The 25,731-nt window shown below is 45.7% G+C and overlaps 1 protein-coding gene across 1 annotated transcript in view; it reads left to right on the top strand.

Moving 5' to 3' along the window:
• The first annotated feature begins 301 nt into the window (after positions 1–301).
• LOC110516643 (nociceptin receptor-like) overlaps positions 302–25,731 on the top strand; it is a 79,079-nt gene continuing 53,649 nt past the window's right edge. The window contains exons 1-2 of the mRNA XM_036989001.2: positions 302–763; positions 5,433–5,663. Of these exons, the coding sequence (XP_036844896.1) occupies positions 5,440–5,663 (224 nt within the window). The 5' untranslated portion in view covers positions 302–763; positions 5,433–5,439. The remainder of the gene's footprint in view (positions 764–5,432; positions 5,664–25,731) is intronic.

Genomic DNA, 25,731 nt, shown 5'->3' with positions numbered 1-25,731 from the left:
AAAACGGCCTTGACTAAATTGTTCAAAATACTAACGAAATTGGTTAGAGGCAATGGTTGTTGTTATCTGTGTAATGTATCTCACCTTTGGTAGCCTATAGCCAGCCATTCAACCAGTTTTGAAAGGAAAAAACGGAACATTCTGCTCCATTGCATTCCATTGTATATATACTCCGATATATTTGAGATTATCTGTAAAATCACTTTTGGACTCTTGCTAACGGAATTTACATGTTTCCAGTGACCGACAGAGGTTAGCAAGACACATCATGTCGATAGGCTACAAACAATAAAACATCCGCATATCTCCAGACACACAGAGCTCGTAGCCTTACGGTGCGCGAATCTGATAGAGGACGCAGGAGGAGGGTATGGACGGAAGGAGAGAAGAGAGAGGAAGATTAAAAACAGGGTGAAGACGCCGAGAACTATATCTCCACGCCTGAGAAACGAACCTGTAACGAAAGAATCGGAGGAACCAGCTACATTTAGACCACTCCTCCGCATCTCTTCATAGTTCATCTGTTGGTTAATTAAGGGGGGGATATTTTCTCTCGTCCTAGACCTACACCAACGGAAATCTGTACCGCTGGCAACTATGGAAAACAGGACAACCAGAGACTGAGATACCTAAACATAGGAACGCAGGCAACAACCCAACAAAACCTAAATAAACAACTTTATCGGAACCGTTTGGGAATGCACAAGGGGACTGCGCTAGGAGAGACTCATAACAGACCGTTGTAATAGCGTCGTGAATAACCGTAAGGTGTTGTATGTTACATGAGGAGAGGAATGAGGAGAGGCTGTACGTGTGAGACTGCTTTCCCTGCTTATAAATGTAGCCTATTCATGGGTTCGTCACATTCCGCAGTTCAGTCTGTGTAAAAATGTATGGTGATGTTATTAAGGTAGCTTGTATGTATTATATTATTCTGCTATGATCGATCACACACATACTTTGGACATTGGAACTGTTGCGGGTAAAAAAAAAAAAAAAAAAGATTTACTAAAACCAGGCAGCCCATGTTCGCGCATCGCATCAGTATGACACAAATATTACGGAGTGTTGGCTCGTCAACAGCCGTCTGTGTGCCTGTCTGTGTGTTGTCTCTATCCACAGACATACAGACCAGACCTGTCTGCACTGAATATAACACACACAACTCACACTTCTGTCTGTGATGTCTCTCCACCTGATGAAGACATCTGTAAAGTTTAAATGATATGTTTGGGTGCACTGGGGAGCAGCAAAACTCTAGTGTGTGTGGGCCTCTCCACATGCCTCTTGTCATTCCTCTCCACCTGCCTCTTGTCATTCCCCTCCTCATTCCTGTCCTCATTCCCCTCCTCATGCCTCTCCTCATGCCTCTCCTCATTCCTCTCATCATGCCTCTCCACACGCCTCTTGTCATTACTCTCCTCATTCCTCATTCCTTTCCTCATTCCCCTCCTCATTCCTCTTCTCATGCCGCTCCTCGTTCCTCTCCTCATGCCTCTCCACATGCCTCTTGTCATTACTCTCCTCATTCCTATCCTCATTCCCCTTCTCATTCCTCTCCTCATGCCTCTCCTCATTCCCCTCCTAATTCCTCTCCTCATTCCCATCCTCATGCCTCTCCTCATTCCTCTCCTCATTCCTCATTCCCCTCCTCATGCCCCTCCTCATTCCTCTCCTCATTCCCCATTCCTCTCCTCATTGCTCTCCTCATGCCTTTCCACATGCCTCTCCTCATTCCTCTCCACATGCCTCTCCTCATTCTTCCCCTCATGCCTCCCTTCATGCCTCTCCTCATCTCATTCCTCTCCTTATTCCACATTCCTCTCCTCATTCTTATCCTCATTCTTCTCATCATGCCTCTCCTCATTCCTCTCCTCATTCCTCTCCTCATTCCCCTCCTCATTCCTCTCCTCATTACTCATTCCTTTCCTCATTTCTCTCCTCATTCCCCTTCTCATTCATCTCTTCATTCCCCTCCTCATTCCCCTCCTCATTACTCATTCCTTTCCTAATTTCTCTCCTCATTCCCCTCCTCATTCCTCTCCTCATTACTCATTCCTTTCCTCATTTCTCTCCTCATTCCTCTCCTCATTCCTCTCCACATTCTTCTCCTCATGTCTCTCCTCATGCCTCTCCTCATTCTTCTCCTCATTCTTCTCATCATGCCTCTCCTCATTCCCCTCCTCATTCCCCTTCTCATTACTCATTCCTTTCCTAATTTCTCTCCTCATTCCCCTCCTCATTCTTCTCCTCATACCCCTCCTCATTCCTCTCCTCATTACTCATTCCTTTCCTAATTTCTCTCCTCATTCCCCTCCTCATTCCTCTCCTCATTACTCATTCCTTTCCTCATTTCTCTCCTCATTCCTCTCCTCATTCCTCTCCACATTCTTCTCCTCATGTCTCTCCTCATGCCTCTCCTCATTCTTCTCCTCATTCTTCTCATCATGCCTCTCCTCATTCCCCTCCTCATTCCCCTTCTCATTACTCATTCCTTTCCTAATTTCTCTCCTCATTCCCCTCCTCATTCTTCTCCTCATACCCCTCCTCATTCCTCTCCTCATCACTCATTCCTTTCCTAATTCCTCTCCTCATTCCTCTCCTCAATCTCCTCCTCATTCCCCTCCTCATTCCCCTCCTCATTACTCATTCCTTTCCTAATTTCTCTCCTCATTCCCCTCCTCATTCCTCTCCTCATTCCCCTCCTCATTACTCATTACTTTCCTCATGCCTCTCCCCCTTCCCCTTCTCATTCCTCTCCTCATTCCCCTCCTCATTCCGCTTCTCATTCCCTTCCTCATTCCCCTCCTCATTACTCATTCCTTTCCTAATTTCTCTCCTCATTCCTCTCTTCATTCCCCTTCGCATTCCTCTCCTAATTCCCCTCCTCATTCCCCTCCTCATTCCCCTCCTCATTACTAATTCCTTTCCTAATTTCTCACCTCATTCCCCTCCTCATTCCTCTCCTCATTCCTCTCCTCATTACTCATTCCTTTCCTAATTCCTCTCCTCATTCCTCTCCTCAATCCCCTCCTCATTCCCCTCCTCATTCCCCTCCTCATTACTCATTCCTTTCCTAATTTCTCTCCTCATTCCTCTCCACATTCTTCTCCTCATGTCTCTCCTCATGCCTCTCCTCATTCTTCTCCTCATTCTTCTCATCATGCCTCTCCTCATTCCCCTCCTCATTCCCCTTCTCATTACTCATTCCTTTCCTAATTTCTCTCCTCATTCCCCTCCTCATTCTTCTCCTCATACCCCTCCTCATTCCTCTCCTCATCACTCATTCCTTTCCTAATTCCTCTCCTCATTCCTCTCCTCAATCTCCTCCTCATTCCCCTCCTCATTCCCCTCCTCATTACTCATTCCTTTCCTAATTTCTCTCCTCATTCCCCTCCTCATTCCTCTCCTCATTCCCCTCCTCATTACTCATTACTTTCCTCATGCCTCTCCCCCTTCCCCTTCTCATTCCTCTCCTCATTCCCCTCCTCATTCCGCTTCTCATTCCCTTCCTCATTCCCCTCCTCATTACTCATTCCTTTCCTAATTTCTCTCCTCATTCCTCTCTTCATTCCCCTTCGCATTCCTCTCCTAATTCCCCTCCTCATTCCCCTCCTCATTCCCCTCCTCATTACTAATTCCTTTCCTAATTTCTCACCTCATTCCCCTCCTCATTCCTCTCCTCATTCCTCTCCTCATTACTCATTCCTTTCCTAATTCCTCTCCTCATTCCTCTCCTCAATCCCCTCCTCATTCCCCTCCTCATTCCCCTCCTCATTACTCATTCCTTTCCTAATTTCTCTCCTCATTCCTCTCCACATTCTTCTCCTCATGTCTCTCCTCATGCCTCTCCTCATTCTTCTCCTCATTCTTCTCATCATGCCTCTCCTCATTCCCCTCCTCATTCCCCTTCTCATTACTCATTCCTTTCCTAATTTCTCTCCTCATTCTCCTCCTCATTCTTCTCCTCATACCCCTCCTCATTCCTCTCCTCATTACTCATTCCTTTCCTAATTCCTCTCCTCATTCCTCTCCTCAATCTCTTCCTCATTCCCCTTCTCATTCCCCTCCTCATTACTCATTCCTTTCCTAATTTCTCTCCTCATTCCCCTCCTCATTCCTCTCCTCATTCCCCTCCTCATTACTCATTACTTTCCTCATGCCTCTCCTCCTTCCCCTTCTCATTCCTCTCCTCATTCCCCTCCTCATTCCGCTTCTCATTCCCTTCCTCATTCCCCTCCTCATTACTCATTCCTTTCCTAATTTCTCTCCTCATTCCTCTCTTCATTCCCCTTCTCATTCCTCTACTAATTCCCCTCCTCATTCCCCTCCTCATTCCCCTCCTCATTATTAATTCCTTTCCTAATTTCTCACCTCATTCCCCTCCTCATTCCTCTCCTCATTCCTCTCCTCATTACTCATTCCTTTCCTAATTCCTCTCCTCATTCCTCTCCTCAATCCCCTCCTCATTCCCCTCCTCATTCCCCTCCTCATTACTCATTCCTTTCCTAATTTCTCTCCTCATTCCCCTCCTCATTCCTCTCCTCATTCCCCTCCTCATTACTCATTACTTTCCTCATGCCTCTCCTCCTTCCCCTTCTCATTCCTCTCCTCATTCCTCTCCTCATTCCCCTCCTCATTCCGCTTCTCATTCCCTTCCTCATTCCCCTCCTCATTACTCATTCCTTTCCTAATTTCTCTCCTCATTCCTCTCTTCATTCCCCTTCTCATTCCTCTCCTAATTCCCCTCCTCATTCCCCTCCTCATTACTAATTCCTTTCCTAATTTCTCACCTCATTCCCCTCCTCATTCCTCTCCTCATTCCTCTCCTCATTCCTCTCCTCATTCCTCTCCTCATTCCCCTCCTCATTCCTCTCCTCATTACTCATTCCTTTCCTCATTCCTTTCCTCATACCTCTCCTCATTCCTCTCCTCATTCCTCTCCTCATTACTCATTCCTTTCCTCATTCCTCTCCTCATTCCTCTCCTCATTACTCATTCCTTTCCTCATTCCTCTCCTCATTCCTCTCCTCATTACTCTCCTCATTCCCCTCCACATTCCTTTCCTCATTCCTCTCCTCATTCCCCTCCTCATTCCTTTCCTCATTCCTCTCCTCATTCCTCTCCTCATTCCTCTCCTCATTCCTCTCCTTATTCCTCTCCTCATTCCTTTCCTCATTCCTCTCCTCATTCCTTTCCTCATTCCACTCCTCATTCCTCTCCTCATTCCTCTCCTCATTCCTCTCCTCATTCCTTTCCTCATTCCTTTCCTCATTCCTCTCCTCATTCCTCTCCTCATTCCCCTCCTCATTCTGCTTCTCATTACTCATTCCGCTCATCATTCCTTTCTTCGCTCATCAGGTGGCACGTCACACACCTAGTGGTCTTTTCTCACGTGTCTGACTGTTAGTATCCCGTCTCTGTCACGGCAGCATTGTCATGGAGTTCCTAAACGACTCGTTGGTCGGTGGATCAGACCTGGACCTGAGAGCCCTCCACTTCTACAACGACTCTCTGCTCTTCCAGAACAACTTCAGCGGTGGGTTCAACGAGACCGACGCCTTCCTGCCTGCCGGTGTCAAGATCACCATCGTTGTGGTCTACATGATGGTCTGCGTGGTGGGGCTGATGGGTAACTGCCTGGTTATGTACGTCATCATCAGGTAAGGGTTCATGGTGGCCTCCTCCTCTCTCTACCTGGTCGGATTGGAGTCCTCACCTGTGTTGATTGGTGACACCGTAATAATGGAACAAAATGTGTATAAGGACTATAGGGGTGTGAGTGTGTGTGTGTGTGTCCATATGTGTGTCTTCCTGTCTGCACTGTGTTGGGGTTGTCTGTGCTGTTATTGCTTCAGAGTGACCGCAGGTTTCTGGTGATGCTTTAAACCAACAAGTTGTTGCCTCCATCTAGCCAGCGATTGCCTTCACTCAACATTTATGGTTAGAATAACAGTTGGCTCTCACTCAGACAAACCAAATAATTCAATCAGAAACATTTGTACAATTGTTTGTGTTTGTGTGTGTGTGTTTGTCTGTCTGACTGTGAGAGAGAGAGCACTAATTGCAATTCCTGAGTTAGAAATCAACATATATGCAGCTACCGAGTGAAGAGGTGGCAGGTGGCCTAGTGGTTAGAGTGTAGGGGTGGCAGGTGGCCTAGTGGTTAGAGTGTAGAGGTGGCAGGTAGCCTCGTGGTTAGAGTGTAGGGGTGGCAGGTGGCCTAGTGGTTAGAGTGTAGAGGAGGCAGGTAGCCTAGTGGTTAGAGTGTAGAGGAGGCAGGTGGCCTAGTGGTTAGAGTGTAGAGGGGGCAGGTGGCCTAGTGGTTAGAGTGTAGAGGAGGCAGGTAGCCTAGTGGTTAGAGTGTAGAGGGGGCAGGTAGCCTAGTGGTTAGAGTGTAGAGGAGGCAGGTAGCCTAGTGGTTAGAGTGTAGAGGTGGCAGGTGGCCTAGTGGTTAGAGTGAAGAGGTGGCAGGTGGCCTAGTGGTTAGAGTGTAGAGGAGGCAGGTAGCCTAGTGGTTAGAGTGTAGAGGGGGCAGGTAGCCTAGTGGTTAGAGTGTAGAGGAGGCAGGTAGCCTAGTGGTTAGAGTGTAGAGGGGGCAGGTAGCCTAGTGGTTAGAGTGTAGAGGTGGCAGGTGGCCTAGTGGTTAGATTGTAGAGGAGGCAGGTGGCCTAGTGGTTAGAGTGTAGAGGAGGCAGGTGGCCTAGTGGTTAGAGTGTAGAGGTGGCAGGTGGCCTAGTGGTTAGAGTGTAGAGGAGGCAGGTGGCCTAGTGGTTAGAGTGTAGAGGTGGCAGGTGGCCTAGTGGTTAGAGTGTAGAGGAGGCAGGTGGCCTAGTGGTTAGAGTGTAGAGGAGGCAGGTGGCCTAGTGGTTAGAGTGTAGAGGAGGCAGGTGGCCTAGTGGTTAGAGTGTAGAGGAGGCAGGTGGCCTAGTGGTTAGAGTGTAGAGGAGGCAGGTGGCCTAGTGGTTAGAGTGTAGAGGAGGCAGGTGGCCTAGTGGTTAGAGTGTAGAGGAGGCAGGTGGCCTAGTGGTTAGAGTGTAGAGGAGGCAGGTAGCCTAGTGGTTAGAGTGTAGAGGGGGCAGGTAGCCTAGTGGTTAGAGTGTAGAGGAGGCAGGTGGCCTAGTGCTTAGAGTGTAGAGGAGGCAGGTAGTCTAGTGGTTAGAGTGTAGAGGTGGCAGGTGGCCTAGTGGTTAGAGTGTAGAGGTGGCAGGTGGCCTAGTGGTTAGAGTGTAGGGGCGGCAGGTAGCCTAGTGGTTAGAGCAGGTAGCCTAGTGGTTAGAGTGTAGGGGTGGCAGGTGGCCTAGTGGTTAGAGTGTAGGGGTGGCAGGTAGCCTCGTGGTTAGAGTGTAGGGGCGGCAGGTAGCCTAGTAGTTAGAGTGTAGAGGTTGCAGGTGGCCTAGTGGTTAGAGCGTAGAGGTGGCAGGTAGCCTGATGGTTAGAGTGTAGAGGTGGCAGGTGGCCTAGTGGTTAGAGTGTAGAGGTGGCAGGTGGCCTAGTGGTTAGAGTGTAGAGGTGGCAGGTAGTCCAGTGGTTAGAGTGTAGGGGTGGCAGGTAGCCTCGTGGTTAGAGTGTAGAGGTGGCAGGTGGCCTAGTGGTTAGAGTGTAGAGGTGACAGGTAGCCTGGTGGTTAGAGTGTAGAGGTGGCAGGTGGCCTAGTGGTTAGAGTGTAGAGGTGGCAGGTGGCCTAGTGGTTAGAGTGTAGAGGTGGCAGGTAGTCTAGTGGTTAGAGTGTAGAGGTGGCAGGTAGCCTGGTGGTTAGAGTGTAGAGGTGGCAGGTGGCCTAGTGGTTAGAGTGTAGAGGTGGCAGGTGGCCTAGTGCTTAGAGTGTAGAGGTGGCAGGTAGCCTGGTGGTTAGAGTGTAGAGGTGGCAGGTGGCCTAGTGGTTAGAGTGTAGAGGTGGCAGGTGGCCTAGTGCTTAGAGTGTAGAGGTGGCAGGTAGCCTAGTGGTTAGAGTGTAGAGGTGGCAGGTAGCCTGGTGGTTAGAGTGTAGAGGTGGCAGGTGGCCTAGTGGTTAGAGTGTAGAGGTGGCAGGTGGCCTAGTGCTTAGAGTGTAGGGGTGGCAGGTAGCCTGGTGGTTAGAGTGTAGAGGTGGCAGGTAGCCTAGTGGTTAGAGTGTAGAGGTGACAGGTAGCCTAGTGGTTAGAGTGTAGAGGTGGCAGGTAGTCTAGTGGTTAGAGTGTAGAGGTGGCAGGTAGCCTAGTGGTTAGAGTGTAGAGGAGGCAGGTAGCCTAGTGGTTAGAGTGTAGAGGTGACAGGTAGCCTAGTGGTTAGAGTGTAGAGGTGGCAGGTGGCCTAGTGGTTAGAGCGTAGAGGTGGCAGGTAGCCTGATGGTTAGAGTGTAGAGGTGGCAGGTAGTCTAGTGGTTAGAATGTAGAGGTGGCAGGTAGCCTCGTGGTTAGAGTGTAGAGGTGGCAGGTGGCCTAGTGGTTAGAGTGTAGAGGTGGCAGGTAGTCTAGTGGTTAGAGTGTAGAGGTGGCAGGTAGCCTGGTGGTTAGAGTGTAGAGGTGGCAGGTGGCCTAGTGGTTAGAGTGTAGAGGTGGCAGGTGGCCTAGTGCTTAGAGTGTAGAGGTGGCAGGTAGCCTGGTGGTTAGAGTGTAGAGGTGGCAGGTGGCCTAGTGGTTAGAGTGTAGAGGTGGCAGGTGGCCTAGTGCTTAGAGTGTAGAGGTGGCAGGTAGCCTAGTGGTTAGAGTGTAGAGGTGGCAGGTAGCCTGGTGGTTAGAGTGTAGAGGTGGCAGGTGGCCTAGTGGTTAGAGTGTAGAGGTGGCAGGTGGCCTAGTGCTTAGAGTGTAGGGGTGGCAGGTAGCCTGGTGGTTAGAGTGTAGAGGTGGCAGGTAGCCTAGTGGTTAGAGTGTAGAGGTGACAGGTAGCCTAGTGGTTAGAGTGTAGAGGTGGCAGGTAGTCTAGTGGTTAGAGTGTAGAGGTGGCAGGTAGCCTAGTGGTTAGAGTGTAGAGGAGGCAGGTAGCCTAGTGGTTAGAGTGTAGAGGTGACAGGTAGCCTAGTGGTTAGAGTGTAGAGGTGGCAGGTGGCCTAGTGGTTAGAGCGTAGAGGTGGCAGGTAGCCTGATGGTTAGAGTGTAGAGGTGGCAGGTAGTCTAGTGGTTAGAATGTAGAGGTGGCAGGTAGCCTAGTGGTTAGAGTGTAGAGGAGGCAGGTAGCCTAGTGGTTAGAGTGTAGAGGTGACAGGTAGCCTAGTGGTTGGAGTGTAGAGGTGGCAGGTAGTCTAGTGGTTAGATTGTGGAGGTGGCAGGTAGCCTAGTGGTTAGAGTGTAGAGGTGGCAGGTGGCCTAGTGGTTAGAGCGTAGGGACGGCAGGTGGCCTAGTGGTTAGAGCGTAGGGACGGCAGGTGGCCTAGTGGTTAGAGCGTAGAGGAGGCAGGTGGCCTAGTGGTTAGAGTGTAGAGGAGGCAGGTGGCCTAGTGGTTAGAGTGTAGAGGTGGCAGGTAGCCTAGTGGTTAGAGTGTAGAGGAGGCAGGTAGCCTAGTGGTTAGAGTGTAGAGGAGGCAGGTAGTCTAGTGGTTAGAGTGTAGAGGTGGCAGGTGGCCTAGTGGTTAGAGCGTAGAGGAGGCAGGTGGCCTAGTGGTTAGAGCGTAGGGACGGCAGGTGGCCTAGTGGTTAGAGTGTAGAGGTGGCAGGTGGCCTAGTGGTTAGAGCGTAGAGGTGGCAGGTAGCCTGATGGTTAGAGTGTAGAGGTGGCAGGTAGTCTAGTGGTTAGAGTGTAGAGGTGGCAGGTAGCCTAGTGGTTAGAGTGTAGAGGAGGCAGGTAGCCTAGTGGTTAGAGTGTAGAGGTGACAGGTAGCCTAGTGGTTAGAGTGTAGAGGTGGCAGGTAGTCTAGTGGTTAGATTGTAGAGGTGGCAGGTAGCCTAGTGGTTAGAGTGTAGAGGTGGCAGGTGGCCTAGTGGTTAGAGTGTAGAGGTGGCAGGTGGCCTAGTGGTTAGAGTGTAGAGGTGGCAGGTAGTCTAGTGGTTAGATTGTAGAGGTGGCAGGTAGCCTAGTGGTTAGAGTGTAGAGGTGGCAGGTGGCCTAGTGGTTAGAGCGTAGGGACGGCAGGTGGCCTAGTGGTTAGAGCGTAGAGGAGGCAGGTGGCCTAGTGGTTAGAGTGTAGAGGTGGCAGGTGGCCTAGTGGTTAGAGCGTAGGGACGGCAGGTGGCCTAGTGGTTAGAGCGTAGAGGAGGCAGGTGGCCTAGTGGTTAGAGTGTAGAGGAGGCAGGTGGCCTAGTGGTTAGAGCGTAGGGACGGCAGGTGGCCTAGTGGTTAGAGCGTAGAGGAGGCAGGTGGCCTAGTGGTTAGAGTGTAGAGGAGGCAGGTGGCCTAGTGGTTAGAGCACTGGACTTGTAACTGAAAAGTGCCTGAACAGGCAGTTAACCCACTGTTCCCCTGAACAAGGCAGTTAACCCACTGTTCCCCTGAACAAGGCAGTTAACCCACTGTTCCCCTGAACAAGGCAGTTAACCCACTGTTCCCCTGAACAGGCAGTTAACCCACTGTTCCCCTGAACAGGCAGTTAACCCACTGTTCCCCTGAACAAGGCAGTTAACCCACTGTTCCCCTGAACAAGGCAGTTAACCCACTGTTCCCCTGAACAGGCAGTTAACCCACTGTTCCCCTGAACAAGGCAGTTAACCCACTGTTCCCCTGAACAAGACAGTTAACCCACTGTTCCCCTGAACAAGGCAGTTAACCCACTGTTCCCCTGAACAAGGCAGTTTACCCACTGTTCCCCTGAACAAGGCAGTTAACCCACTGTTCCCCAGAACAAGGCAGTTAACCCACTGTTCCCCTGAACAAGACAGTTAACCCACTGTTCCCCTGAACAAGGCAGTTAACCCACTGTTCCCCTGAACAAGGCAGTTAACCCACTGTTCCCCTGAACAAGGCAGTTAACCCACTGTTCCCCTGAACAAGGCAGTTAATCCACTGTTCCCCTGAACAAGGCAGTTAACCCACTGTTCCCCTGAACAAGGCAGTTAACCCACTGTTCCCCTGAACAAGGCAGTTAACCCACTGTTCCCCTGAACAAGGCAGTTAACCCACTGTTCCCCTGAACAAGGCAGTTAACCCACTGTTCCCCTGAACAAGGCAGTTAACCCACTGTTCCCCTGAACAAGGCAGTTAACCCACTGTTCCCCTGAACAAGGCAGTTAACCCACTGTTCCCCTGAACAAGGCAGTTAACCCACTGTTCCCCTGAACAAGGCAGTTAACCCACTGTTCCCCTGAACAAGGCAGTTAACCCACTGTTCCCCTGAACAAGGCAGTTAACCCACTGTTCCCCTGAACAATGCAGTTAACCCACTGTTCCCCTGAACAAGGCAGTTAACCCACTGTTCCCCTGAACAAGGCAGTTAACCCACTGTTCCCCTGAACAAGGCAGTTAACCCACTGTTCCCCTGAACAAGGCAGTTAACCCCACTGTACCCCTGAACAAGGCAGTTAACCCACTGTTCCCCTGAACAAGGCAGTTAACCCACTGTTCCCCTGAATAAGGCAGTTAACCCACTGTTCCCCTGAACAAGGCAGTTAACCCACTGTTCCCCTGAACAAGGCAGTTAACCCACTGTTCCCCTGAACAAGGCAGTTAACCCACTGTTCCCCTGAACAAGGCAGTTAACCCACTGTTCCCCTGAACAATGCAGTTAACCCACTGTTCCCCTGAACAAGGCAGTTAACCCACTGTTCCCCTGAACAAGGCAGTTAACCCACTGTTCCCCTGAACAAGGCAGTTAACCCACTGTTCCCCTGAACAAGGCAGTTAACCCACTGTTCCCCTGAACAAGGCAGTTAACCCACTGTTCCCCTGAACAAGGCAGTTAACCCACTGTTCCCCTGAACAAGGCAGTTAACCCACTGTTCCCCTGAACAAGGCAGTTAACCCACTGTTCCCCTGAACAAGGCAGTTAACCCACTGTTCCCCTGAACAAGGCAGTTAACCCACTGTTCCCCTGAACAAGGCAGTTAACCCACTGTTCCCCTGAACAAGGCAGTTAACCCACTGTTCCTAGGCTGTCTTTGAAAATAAGTGTTTGTTCTTAACTGACTTGCCAAGCTATTAAATAAAGGTTAAAAGTAGTTGTTTGTGTTTAGGATATGAAGATCAAAACACTTTATTGTGGCAATATGAGGGCCTGAAACACTTTATTGTGGCAATATGAGGGCCAAAACACTTTAGTGGGGCAATATGAGGGCCTGAAACACTTTAGTGGGGCAATATGAGGGCCTGAAACACTTTAGTGGGGCAATATGAGGGCCAAAACACTTTAGTGGGGCAATATGAGGGCCTGAAATACTTTAGTGGGGCAATATGAGGGCCGAAACACTTTAGTGGGGCAATATGAGGGCCGAAATACTTTAGTGTGGTAATTTGAGGCCCCAACAATTTAGTGTCACCAGGGAAGCCAAACAGCCCTTAAAATAAGTACATTTTACAACCTATGTGTTGTGATAATTGTGCTGTTTGCTCTATAACATGTTAGGTCATATGCCTTGACACTGCGATATAGAGGCCTAAAGGCCGAGACAATAAGAAGACACATTGACACCGTGATATAGAGGCCTAAAGGCTGAGACAATAAGAAGACACATTGACACCGTGATATAGAGGCCTAAAGGCCGAGACAATAAGAAGACACATTGACGCTGTGATATAGAGGCCTAAAGGCCGAGACAATAAGAAGACACATTGACACCGTGATATAGAGGCCTAAAGGCCGAGACAATAAGAAGACACATTGACACCGTGATATAGAGGCCTAAAGGCCGAGACAATAAGAAGACACATTGACACCGTGATATAGAGGCCTAAAGGCCGAGACAATAAGAAGACACATTGACACCGTGATATAGAGGCCTAAACGCCGAGACAATAAGAAGACACATTGACACCGTGATATAGAGGCCTAAAGGCCGAGACAATAAGAAGACACATTGACACTGTGATATAGAGGCCTAAAGGCCTAGACAATAAGACGACACATTGACACCGTGATATAGAGGCCTAAAGGCCGAGACAATAAGAAGACACATTGACACCGTGATATAGAGGCCTAAAGGCCGAGACAATAAGAAGACACATTGACACCGTGATATAGAGGCGTAAAGGCCGAGACAATAAGAAGACACATTGACACCGTGATATAGAGGCCTAAAGGCTGAGACAATAAGAAGACACATTGACACCGTGATATAGAGGCCTAAAGGCAATAAGAAGACACATTGACACCGTGATATAGAGGCCTAAAGGCCGAGACAATAAGAAGACACATTGACACCGTGATATAGAGGCCTAAAGGCTGAGACAATAAGAAGACACATTGACACCGTGATATAGAGGCCTAAAGGCCGAGACAATAAGAAGACACATTGACACCGTGATATAGAGGCCTAAACGCCGAGACAATAGGAAGACACATTGACACCGTGATATAGAGGCCTAAAGGCCGAGACAATAAGAAGACACATTGACACCGTGATATAGAGGCCTAAAGGCCGAGACAATAAGAAGACACATTGACACCGTGATATAGAGGCCTAAAGGCCGAGACAATAAGAAGACACATTGACACCGTGATATAGAGGCCTAAAGGCCGAGACAATAAGAAGACACATTGACACCGTGATATAGAGGCCTAAAGGCCTAGACAATAAGAAGACACATTGACACTGTGATATAGAGGCCTAAAGGCCGAGACAATAAGAAGACACATTGACACTGTGATATAGAGGCCTAAAGGCTGAGACAATAAGAAGACACATTGACACTGATATAGAGGCCTAAAGGCCGAGACAATAAGAAGACACATTAACACCGTGATATAGAGGCCTAAAGGCAATAAGAAGACACAGTGGCAAAATAAATTCAACCACACCTTTGTTTAATTTCAAAACCGGAGAGCAATCTCTTTCTGGTGAAGTCCACATAACATGTTGAGTGTATAGTAACAGACAGTTCCATGTCCTACTGCAGGGTCAAGCAAGTTCATGTTTCCGACATTTTCGGACAACTAAACAACAAGTGATTTATAACCACTGAGATTTACTGCAGGTCGCAGAGTAAACAGGAGCTGCCTTCACAATTCCAGCACCATTTCAACAACAGGAGCTGCCTCCACTATTCCAGCACCATTTCAACAACAGGAGCTGCCTCCACTATTCCAGCACCATTTCAACAACAGGAGCTGCCTCCACTATTCCAGCACCATTTCAACAACAGGAGCTGCCTCCACTATTCCAGCACCATTTCAACAACAGGAGCTGCCTCCACTATTCCAGCACCATTTCAACAACAGGAGCTGCCTCCACTATTCCAGCACCATTTCAACAACAGGAGCTGCCTCCACTATTCCAGCACCATTTCAACAACAGGAGCTGCCTCCACTATTCCAGCACCATTTCAACAACAGGAGCTGCCTCCACTATTCCAGCACCATGTCAACAACAGGAGCTGCCTCCACTATTCCAGCACCATGTCAACAACAGGAGCTGCCTCCACTATTCCAGCACCATTTCAACATCATCAAATCACCTCTGCTTTGTTTAATACAGTGACAACTAAAAGATACCAACAACTATTTAGTCCAATCAACAATAAACCAAATAGGATGTGACTGTCCATGATACTGATTTCTGTGTGCAAGTAGAAAACAACATGTTGACTCATCCTACTGGTTGAGAAACGCCAATGCCATCTTCCTCTTTCATGGTCTATGACTCTGTCATACAGTACACGCTTAGTTTTTGCTGTGCTAGGCTACCTGGCTAAAATGCTTGCTCACTAGTGTAACTTCCTTTCATGCGGCCTAAACGGTCTATGACTCATTTCAGTTAATTGCTCTAACCACTAGGCTACCTGCCACCCCTGTGATGTGGCTGTCCATGATACTGATTTCTGTGTGTGTGTGTGTGTGTGTGTGTGTGTGTGTGTGTGTGTGTGTGTGTGTGTGTGTGTGTGTGCGCACAAGTAGAAAAAAAACCATGACTCACCCTACTTGCAGAGAAACGCCAATGACATCCTCTTCTTTCATGTTTTCTAAACGATTTATGACTCTGTCATACAGTGCAGACTTCTAGTTTTTGTTGTCCAAGGCCACCTGGGTAAAATGCTTGCTCGCTATAATCACTGGCCAGGATGGAGAATTAAGTAAAACCACAAGTCCAAATCCCAGTTTACATCCATGGCTACTTTAGGAAAAGGATCATTTTATCCTGCTACCCACTGGAGGACAACAACACATTGAGATGCAACCATTCAAGTTGTTTTCTGTCAATGACGTTTGGCTTCTGATGTGATGTGATTGGTGTGAAGCCAAATCCAAACTGGCTTCCCTTGACACTTTTATTTTTTTTGGTGGGCCAGGACCAATCACAGTTGAGCTCACACAGTTTAGCAGACACGCTGATTGGCTGTTATTCATTTTTTATTTTCTATTATTCAATGCTACAGGCCGCAACAATGTCACTCTTTTTGACATCTGCTAAATATGTGTACGCAAACCAATACGATTCGATTTTATTCGCACGAATGTCAATAAACGTCATCACTATCTTTCCATTGTGGTACCTCAAACTGTCATGGTTACCAGCTGAAATGAAGTCTTATGATTTGATTTTACAGAGTTTGTCTGTGCAGTGTCCTTATCATCCTAACACCTGAGCTGAGGTGTGTTTGTTGTTGTCTCAAAACAGGATGACCTTTGACCTTTTCTGAGATGCTTTGTGGAGCCCAGATTTCACAGGTGTTTTACAAATAAAATAAAATCGAATAAAATTGTATTTGTCACAAACACTTGGTTAGCAGATGCTAATGCGAGTGTAGCGAAATGCTTGTGCTTCTAGTTCCGACAATGCAGTAATAACCAACGAGTAATCTAACCTAACAATTCCACAACTACTACCTTATACACACAAGTGTAAAGGGATAAAGAATATGTACATAAAGATATATGAATGAGTGATGGTACAGAACGGCATAGGCAAGATGCAGTAGATGGTATTGAGTACAGTATATACACATGAGATGAGTGATGTAGGGTAGATAAACATAAAGTGGAATAGTTTAAAGTGGCTAGTGAAACATGTATTACATAAAGATGGCAAGATGCAGTAGATGATATAGAGTACAGTATATGCATATGATATGAGTAATGTAGGCTATGTAAACATTATATTAAGTAGCATTGTTTAAAGTGGCTAGTGTTACTGTAATTTAAATATACCAATGTGTTTTCATTAATTTAATTCCCTTAATCTATTTTATGAGAATTTGTAAGATTCTTGTTTGCATAAAATAGACGGAGACCAGTATTATCAATAATAGGTAACAGAATGTATTCTCGGAGCGCGCTCCCACGTTACCACGAGCAACAGTTTATATACAATAACATGACGTCATTTCATTGCTTAAAAAATGAATCTCCTCCTCTCGACCGAGACAAAGGGAACTTTAAAAGTTAATTCAAAGTTCATTCTGACCCCCCTAGCACATACACAGGACACACAACAAAACTGAATTAACTTTTGACTCCTCACCATTATCGATCACCACTTAGCTGACAGTTCTAATTAACAGAAAACCTAGGAATGCACTCACTGCCTTATCTTAAACACCCCAGAGCTCAGTTTCATCGGTTCAACCATAGGTTAACTACCTTATCTGCTTACATAATCCACAACCCATTCCTTTCTTCCTAGTTGGAATGGTGTTCATTAACTTTAATTACTCCTTGTCCGTGTCACACAATCCCTTCTTATGAACTCATATTGTTAATCAGATAAAATAAAACAGAGTATAAGTTTACTTAGTTACAGTTTCATTTAAAATGAGACTATTGTTCAGTCATTTAATCATAATTTTCCTAACACTAGTGATATATTTTTACATCAATTTCCATCAATTTCCATTATTAAAGTGGCTGGAGTTGAGTCAGTATGTTGGCAGCAGCCACTCAATGTTAGTGGTGGCTGTTTAACCGTCTACTGGCCTTGAGATAGAAGCTGTTTTTCAGTCTCTCGGTCCCAGCTTTGATGCACCTGTACTGACCTCGCCTTCTGGATGATAACGGGGTGAACATGCAGTGGCTCGGTTGTTGTCCTTGATGATCTTTATGGACTTCCTGTGACATTGGGTGGTGTAGGTGTCCTGGAGGGCAAGTAGTTTGCCCCCGTTGATGCGTTGTGCAGACCTAACTACCCTCTGGAGTGCCATACTGTTGTGGGAGGAGCAGTTGCCGTACCAGGCGGTGGTGATACAGCCCGACAGGATGCTCTCGATTGTGCATCTGTTGAAGTTTTGAGTGCTTTTGGTGGCAAGCCAAATTTCTTCAGCCTCCTGAGGTTGAAGAGGCTGAAGAAAACACACCAGCCAGCTGGTCTGCGCATGCTCTGAGGTTGCAGCTGGGGATGCCGTCTGGGCCTGCAGCCTTGCGAGGGTTAACTTGTTCAAATTTTTTACTCATATCGGCTGCAGTGAAGGAGAGCCCGCGGGTTTTGGTAGCGGGCTGTGTCAGTGGCACTGTATTGTCCTCAAAGCGAGCAAAAAAGTTATTTAGTCTGTCTTTGAGCAAGACATCCTGGTCCACGACAGGGCTAGTTTTCTTTTTGTAATCCGTTATTGACTGTAGACCCTGCCACATACCTTGTGTCTGAGCCGTTGATTTGCGACTCTACTTTGTCTCTATACTGACGCTTAGCTTGTTTGATTGCGGAGGGAATGGCTACACTGTTTGTATTCGGTCATGTTTCCGGTCACCTTGCCCTGGTTAAAAGCAGTGGTTCGCGCTTTCAGTTTCGTGCGAATGCTGCCATCAATCCACGGTTTCTGGTTTGGGAATGTTTTAATCGTTGCTGTGGGTATAGCATCGCCGATGCACTTTCTAATGAACTCGCTCACCAAATCAGCGTATTCATCAATGTTGTTGTTGGACGCAATGCGGAACATATCCCAATCCACGTGATCGAAGCAGTCTTGAAGCGTGGAATCAGATTGGTCGGACCAGCGTTGAACAGACCTGAGCGCGGGAGCATCTTGTTTTAGTTTCTGTCTGTAGGCTGGAAGCAACAAAATGGGGTTGTGGTCAGCTTTTCCGAAAGGAGGGTGGGGGAGGGCCTTATATGCGTCGCGGAAGTTAGAATGACAATGATCCAGGGTTTTACCAGCCCTGGTAGCACAATCGATATGCTGATAGAATTTAGGGAGTCTTGTTTTCAGATTAGCCTTGTTAAAATCCCCAGCTACAATGAATGCAGCCTCAGGATATGTGGTTTCCAGTTTACATAGAGTCAAATATCAGCTAACCACGTCATATTATATAGCAATCTGATGCCAGATTGTCGACAGTCCAGTCGATGATGTAGCATGCAACCATTAGTTGACGAGACCAGGGATATATTCATTAGGAACCAAATAGAAACAAGCAGAAGCAATCGGAACTAAACGGGAAGGGACCTACCTGAATTTATCCGGTAAAAAAAAATAAAAAATCTGTGCAAACCGTTTTGCCACGGAAACCGACTAATAAATACAAAACAAGATCAGAGAATCGCCTGTTTAAATGTGGAATGTGCTCCATCTCCCTGCAGGAGACCATGTTGCAATAGATTACATGACGTCAGCAGCCTACAGCGTCCTCCCAAATAGAACCCTATTCTCTATATAGTCCACTAAGATGGGCCCTGGTCAAAAGTAGCTGTAGTGTTGCATCCTGGGAATTGACAGTGATGTAGGGTACTTGTGGAAAACCACCCTGACAGTAGACAGGAGAGTGGATGGGGTTTGAGGGAGAAAACAGCAAGACACTCTTATTTCACAACTGCAGTGCAATCTTTGTTTCCATTTCCCTTCAGCTCCATCTCGCTCCTCTACCTCTATCTCTCTCCTCTACCTCTACCTCCATCTCTCTCCTCTACCTCTACCTCCATCTCTCTCCTCTACCTCTACCTCCATCTCTCTCCTCTACCTCTACCTCCATCTCTCTCCTCTACCTCCATCTCTCTCCTCTACCTCTACCTCCATCTCTCTCCTCTACCTCCATCTCTCTCCTCTACCTCTATCTCTCTCCTCTACCTCTACCTCCATCTCTCTCCTCTACCTCTACCTCATCTCTCTCCTCTACCTCTACCTCCATCTCTCTCCTCTACCTCCATCTCCATCTCTCTCCTCTACCTCCATCTCTCTCCTCTACCTCCATCTCTCTCCTCTACCTCTACCTCCATCTCTCTCCTCTACCTCTATCTCTCTCCTCTACCTCTACCTCCATCTCCTCTATCTCCATCTCTCTCCTCGACCTCCATCTCTCTCTCTCCTACTCTTTCTCTCCTCTACCTCTCCTCTACCTCTCCTCTACCTCCATCTCTCTATCTCTCATATATATATACACACACACGTATATACACATATACTGTATATCAATGAATTGGCGAGGGCACAAGAGCAGGCTGCAGACCTCAACAAGACTAAAATAATGGTGTTCCAAAAAAGGTCCAGTTTCCAGGACCACAAATACAAATTCCACCGTTACCCTAGAGCGCACAAAAAACTATACATACCTCGTCCCTAAACATCAGTGCCACAGGTAACTTCCACAAAGCTGTGAATGATCTGAGAGACAAGGTAAGAAAGGCCTTCTATGCCATCAAAAGGAATTTGACATGCCAATTAGGATCTGGCTAAGAATACTTGAATCAGTTATAGAACCCTTTATAGTTGTGAGGTCTGGGGTCCGCTCACCAACCAAGACTTCACAAAATGGGACAAACACCAAATTGAGACTCTGCACGCAGAATTATGCAAAAATATCCTCCGCGTAGAACGTAAAACACCAAATTAGTGCACGCAGAGCACTAATCCAGAAAATTGCTGTTAAATTCTACAACCACCTAAAAGGAAGCGATTCCCGAACCTTCCATAACAAAGCCATCACCTACAGAGAGATGAACCTGGAGAAGAGTCCCCTAAGCAAGCTGGTCCTGGGGCTCTGTTCACAAACACAAACACACCCTACAGAGCCCCAGGACAGCAGCACAATAAGATCCAATCAAATCATGAGAAAACAAAATTATAATTACTTGATACATTGGAAAGAATCAACAAAAAAAACATAGCAAACTATAATACTATTTGGTCCTAAACAGAGAGTACACAGTGGCAGAATATCTAAATACTGTGACTGACCCAAACTTAAGGAAATCTTTGACTATGTACAGACTCAGTGAGCATAGCCTTGCTATTGAGAAAGGCCGCCGTAGGCAGACATGGCTCTCAAGAGAAGACAGGCTATGTGCTCACTGCCCACAAAATGAGGTGGAAACTGAGCTGCACTTTCAAACTCCCTTCCAAATGTATGACCTTATTAGAGACACATATTTCCCTCAGATTACACAGACCCACAAATAATTTGAAAACAAATCCAGTTTTAATTAACTCCCATATCTACTGGGTGAAATACCACAGTGTGACATCACAGCAGCAAGACGTGTGACCTGTTGCCACGAGAAAAGGGCAACCAGTGAAGAACAAACACCAACTATTTGCATATCGTTAAAACATTGTATGTAGACATAAAATTACTTTTGAAATGTCTTTATTCTTTTTGGAACTTTTGTGAGTGTAATGTTTACTGTTCATTTTGATTTTGATAGATGATGAACAAAGGGATATAAACAATTTAACTTGCTTTGACAATGTAAACATGTGTTTCCCATGTATGGTGGTTAGAGCATTGGGCCAGTAACTGAAAAGGGTCTGGATCAAATCCCAGAGCTGACGATGGAAAAAAATATGTTGTTCTACCCCCGAACAAGGCCGTTAAGCCACTGTTCACCAGGTGCTGTGGATGTCGATTAAGGCAGCTCCCTGCATCTGATTCAGAGGGGTTGGGTTAAATGTGGAAGACACATTTCAGTTGTTCAACTGACTCGGTATTTCCCTTTCCAGATTAAGCCCCTTGGAATTGAATTCAGAGAGAGAGGATCCAACAGGATGATCTTAACTCTTCAGAAACTCTTTATTTGTATATTCCTAGAGACTATCGGTAACATCTCAGCTATCGACAAACCTTAACCCTTATTCTCACCCCAAACACAACCTCAGCAAGCAGTTGCTTATCAACAGACAGTTTGTTGATAGTATGACCATCTGTGGAGCATCTGGAGTTTCCAAATAAAGTGTCACCTAATATTTTCATATTTCCTCTCAAGCTGTTATGAATGTCAAGGGAGTGGGAGTGGGAGTGGGAGTGGGAGTGGGAGCTTTTCAATGACTTGACACATTAAAATGTTTTAGAAGATCCAGCAGAGACACACACACACACACACACACACACACACACACGGATGATGCACAAACCTGGGTTGTCCGTGTCTTTATCCCTTTACAGAGGTTCTTTATTCAAAACACTGTTACCTCGGTAAAACACCGGCAGTTTCGTTCACTATTTGTAACGTGGAAGTGAGGAGTGAGACGTGGCAGGAATCAGAGTGCTGAAAGCTGAGAGGTTTATAGGAAGATTTCCCTGTCACAGTCTGCAGAGAATGCTCTTTTCAATACTGTAAACCTGGTTTACTGCAGGCTCAGAGAATGCTTTTTTCAATACTGTAAACCTGGTTTACTGCAGGCTCAGAGAATGCTCTTTTCAATACTGTAAACCTGGTTTACTGCAGACTCAGAGAATGCTCTTTTCAATACTGTAAACCTGGTTTACTGCAGGCTCAGAGAATGCTCTTTTCAATACTGTAAACCTGGTTTACTGCAGACTCAGAGAATGCTCTTTTCAATACTGTAAACCTGGTTTACTGCAGACTCAGAGAATGCTCTTTTCAATACTGTAAACCTGGTTTACTGCAGACTCAGAGAATGCTCTTTTCAATACTGTAAACCTGGTTTACTGCAGGCTCAGAGAATGCTCTTTTCAATAATGTAAACCTGGTTTACTGCAGACTCAGAGAATGCTCTTTTCAATACTGTAAACCTGGTTTACTGCAGACTCAGAGAATGCTCTTTTCAATACTGTAAACCTGGTTTACTGCAGGCTCAGAGAATGCTCTTTTCAATAATGTAAACCTGGTTTACTGCAGACTCAGAGAATGCTCTTTTCAATACTGTAAACCTGGTTTACTGCAGACTCAGAGAATGCTCTTTTCAATACTGTAAACCTGGTTTACTGCAGGCTCAGAGAATGCTCTTTTCAATACAGTAAACCTGGTTTACTGCAGGCTCAGAGAATGCTCTTTTCAATACTGTAAACCTGGTTTACTGCAGGCTCAGAGAATGCTCTTTTCAATACAGTAAACCTGGTTTACTGCAGACTCAGAGAATGCTATTTTCAATACTGTAAACCTGGTTTACTGCAGGCTCAGAGAATGCTCTTTTCAATACAGTAAACCTGGTTTACTGCAGACTCAGAGAATGCTCTTTTCAATACTGTAAACCTGGTTTACTGCAGGCTCAGAGAATGCTCTTTTCAATAATGTAAACCTGGTTTACTGCAGACTCAGAGAATGCTCTTTTCAATACTGTAAACCTGGTTTACTGCAGGCTCAGAGAATGCTCTTTTCAATACTGTAAACCTGGTTTACTGCAGGCTCAGAGAATGCTCTTTTCAATACTGTAAACCTGGTTTACTGCAGGCTCAGAGAATGCTCTTTTCAATACTGTAAACCTGGTTTACTGCAGACTCAGAGTAAGCTGTTTTATTTGCTTGTTTTGTGTATGCAGTGACTGTACCGTAGCTTGGAAAAAATAGTATGTCTGCCAACTGGCATACAGAGCATTCGGAAAGTATTCAGACCCCTTGACTTTTTACACATTTTGTTACGTTGCAGCCTTATTCTAAAATGGATTAAATAATTGTTTTTCCTCGTCAATCTACACACAATACCCCATAATGACATCACAATACCCCATAATGACATCACAATACCCCATAATGACATCACAATACCCCATAATGACATCACAATACCCCATAATGACATCACAATACCCCATGTCAAAGTGAAAACATTTTTTTCAAATGTATTAAAAATAAAAGACAGAAATACCTTATTTACATAATTATTCAGACCCTTTGCTATGAGACTTGACATTGAGCTCAAGTACATCCTGTTTCCATTGATCGTCCTTGAGATGTTTCAACAACTTGATTGGAGTCCACCTGCGGTAAATTCAATTAATTGGACATGATTTGGAAAGGCACACACCTGTCTATATATAAGGTCCCACAGTTGACAGTGCATGTCAGAACAAAAAACAAGCCATGAGGTCGATGGAGTTGTCCGTAGAGCTCCGAGACAGGATTGTGTCGAGGCAAAGATCAGGGGAAGGGTACCAAAACATGTCTGCAGCATTGAATTTCCCCAAGAACCCAGTGGTCTCCATCGTTCTTAAATGGAAGAAGTTTGGAACCACCAGGACTCTTCCTAGAGCTGGCCGCCCGGCCAAACTGAGCAATCGGGCGGGAAGGGCCTTGGTCAGGGAGGTGACCAAGAACCCGATGGTCACTCTTACAGAGCTCCAGTGTTCCTCTGTGGAGATGGGAGAACCTTCCAGAAGGACAACCATCTTAGCAGCACTCCACCAATCAGGCCTGTATGGTAGAGTGGCTAGTCGGAAGCCACTCCTCAGTAAAAGGCACATGACAGCCCTCAAACCCAAACCAGTCCGTCGAACTCCAGTGCACGCATTTTCACTGCTTCAGGGTCCAATGGCGGCGAGCTTTACACCACTCCAGCCGATGCTTGGCATTGTATATGGTAATCTTAGACTTGTGTGCAGCTGCTAGGCCATGGAAACTTCATTTCATGAAGTTCCTGATGAACAGTTATTGTGCTGACGTTGATTCCAGAGGCAGTTTGGAACTCAGTGGGGAGGGTTGCAACACCGAGGACAGGTGATTTTTAGCTTCAGCACTCGGCGGTTCCGTTCTGTTAGCTTGTGTTGCCTACCACTTCGCGGCTGAGCCGTTGTTGCTCCTAGACGTTTCCACTTCACAAAAACAGAACTAACAGTTGACCGGGGGCAACTCTAGCATGACAGAAATTTGACGAACTGACTATTTGTAAAGTTGGCATCCTATGACGGTGCAATGTTGAAATTCACTGAGCTCTTCAGTACGGCCATTCTACCGTCAATGTTTACCTGGAGATGGAGATTGCATGGCTGTGTGCTCAATTTTATACACCTGTCAGCAGCGGGTGTGGCTGAAATAGCTGAATCCACTAATTTGAAGGGGTGTCCACATACTTATGTATACATAGTGTATCTTGTGCTTGGATTGTGACTTAGTCTGGGTTTAATTCCGGTCTGCAAATTAATCATTGATATGTTGGATTCACGTCTCCATCTCAAACTAAAATCTAAGTTTAAAGAAAATGAATGCACTTTACATCAAGTTTGATTTGATTTAGCCCTATTCTTTAACTTTGATTCTTGGTGGAGATAGAGACATGAATCCCACATATCAGTTATTAATTGGTAAACAAACTGGAAATAAAGTAAGACTAAAAGTCAGTATCACAAAATATACATCTCCCTCAAATGTTTATATTTGGTTTTGTTGACAAACAAACAAATTTCAATATCACTTTTGAAATGCAGTAAAGAGCCTGTTAACGTGTCGACACGTTAACAACATGCTTGAAGCTCTTGTGGTGTGTTGTTCTGCTGTTAGTTACCATAGAAAACTGTTAGTTACCATAGAAAACTGTTAGTTAGTTACCATAGAAAACGGTTAGTTACCATAGAAAACGGTTAGTTACCATAGAAAACTGTTAGTTACCATAGAAAACGGTTAGTTACCATAGAAAACGGTTAGTTACCATAGAAAACGGTTAGTTACCATAGAAAACTGTTAGTTACCATAGAAAACTGTTAGTTACCATAGAAAACTGTTAGTTACCATAGAAAACGGTTAGTTACCATAGAAAACTGTTAGTTACCATAGAAAACTGTTAGTTACCATAGAAAACGGTTAGTTACCATAGAAAACTGTTAGTTACCATAGAAAATGGTTAGTTACCATAGAAAACGGTTAGTTACCATAGAAAACTGTTAGTTACCATAGAAAACTGTTAGTTACCATAGAAAACGGTTAGTTACCATAGAAAACTGTTAGTAAAGTTACCATAGAAAACTGTTAGTTACCATAGAAAACTGTTAGTTACCATAGAAAACTGTTAGTTACCATAGAAAACTGTTGGTTACCAGAGAAAGCTGTTAGTATAGTTACCATAGAAAACTGTTAGTTACCATAGAAAACTGTTAGTTACCATAGAAAACTGTTAGTTACCATAGAAAACTGTTAGTTACCATAGAAAACTGTTGGTTACCAGAGAAAACTGTTAGTATAGTTACCATAGAAAACTGTTAGTTACAGTTACCATAGAAAACTGTTAGTATAGTTACCATATAACACTGTTAGTACAGTTACCATAGAAAACTGTTAGTTACAGTTACCATAGAAAACTGTTAGTTACAGTTACCATAGAAAACTGTTAGTATAGTTACCATAGAAAACTGTTAGTATAGTTACCATATAACACTGTTAGTACAGTTACCATAGAAAACTGTTAGTTACAGTTACCATAGAAAACTGTTAGTTACAGTTACCATATAACACTGTTAGTACAGTTACCATAGAAAACTGTTAGTTACAGTTACCATAGAAAACTGTTAGTTACAGTTACCATAGAAAACTGTTAGTTACAGTTACCATAGAAAACTGTTAGTTACAGTTACCATAGAAAA

Source organism: Oncorhynchus mykiss, chromosome 9, assembly GCF_057628025.1.
Source record: "Oncorhynchus mykiss isolate SJ-2025 chromosome 9, ASM5762802v1, whole genome shotgun sequence".
NCBI classification, from domain to species: Eukaryota; Metazoa; Chordata; class Actinopteri; order Salmoniformes; family Salmonidae; genus Oncorhynchus; species Oncorhynchus mykiss.
The sequence above is the reverse complement of the archived record's forward strand: the minus strand, read 5'-3'. Positions and strand labels throughout refer to the sequence as shown.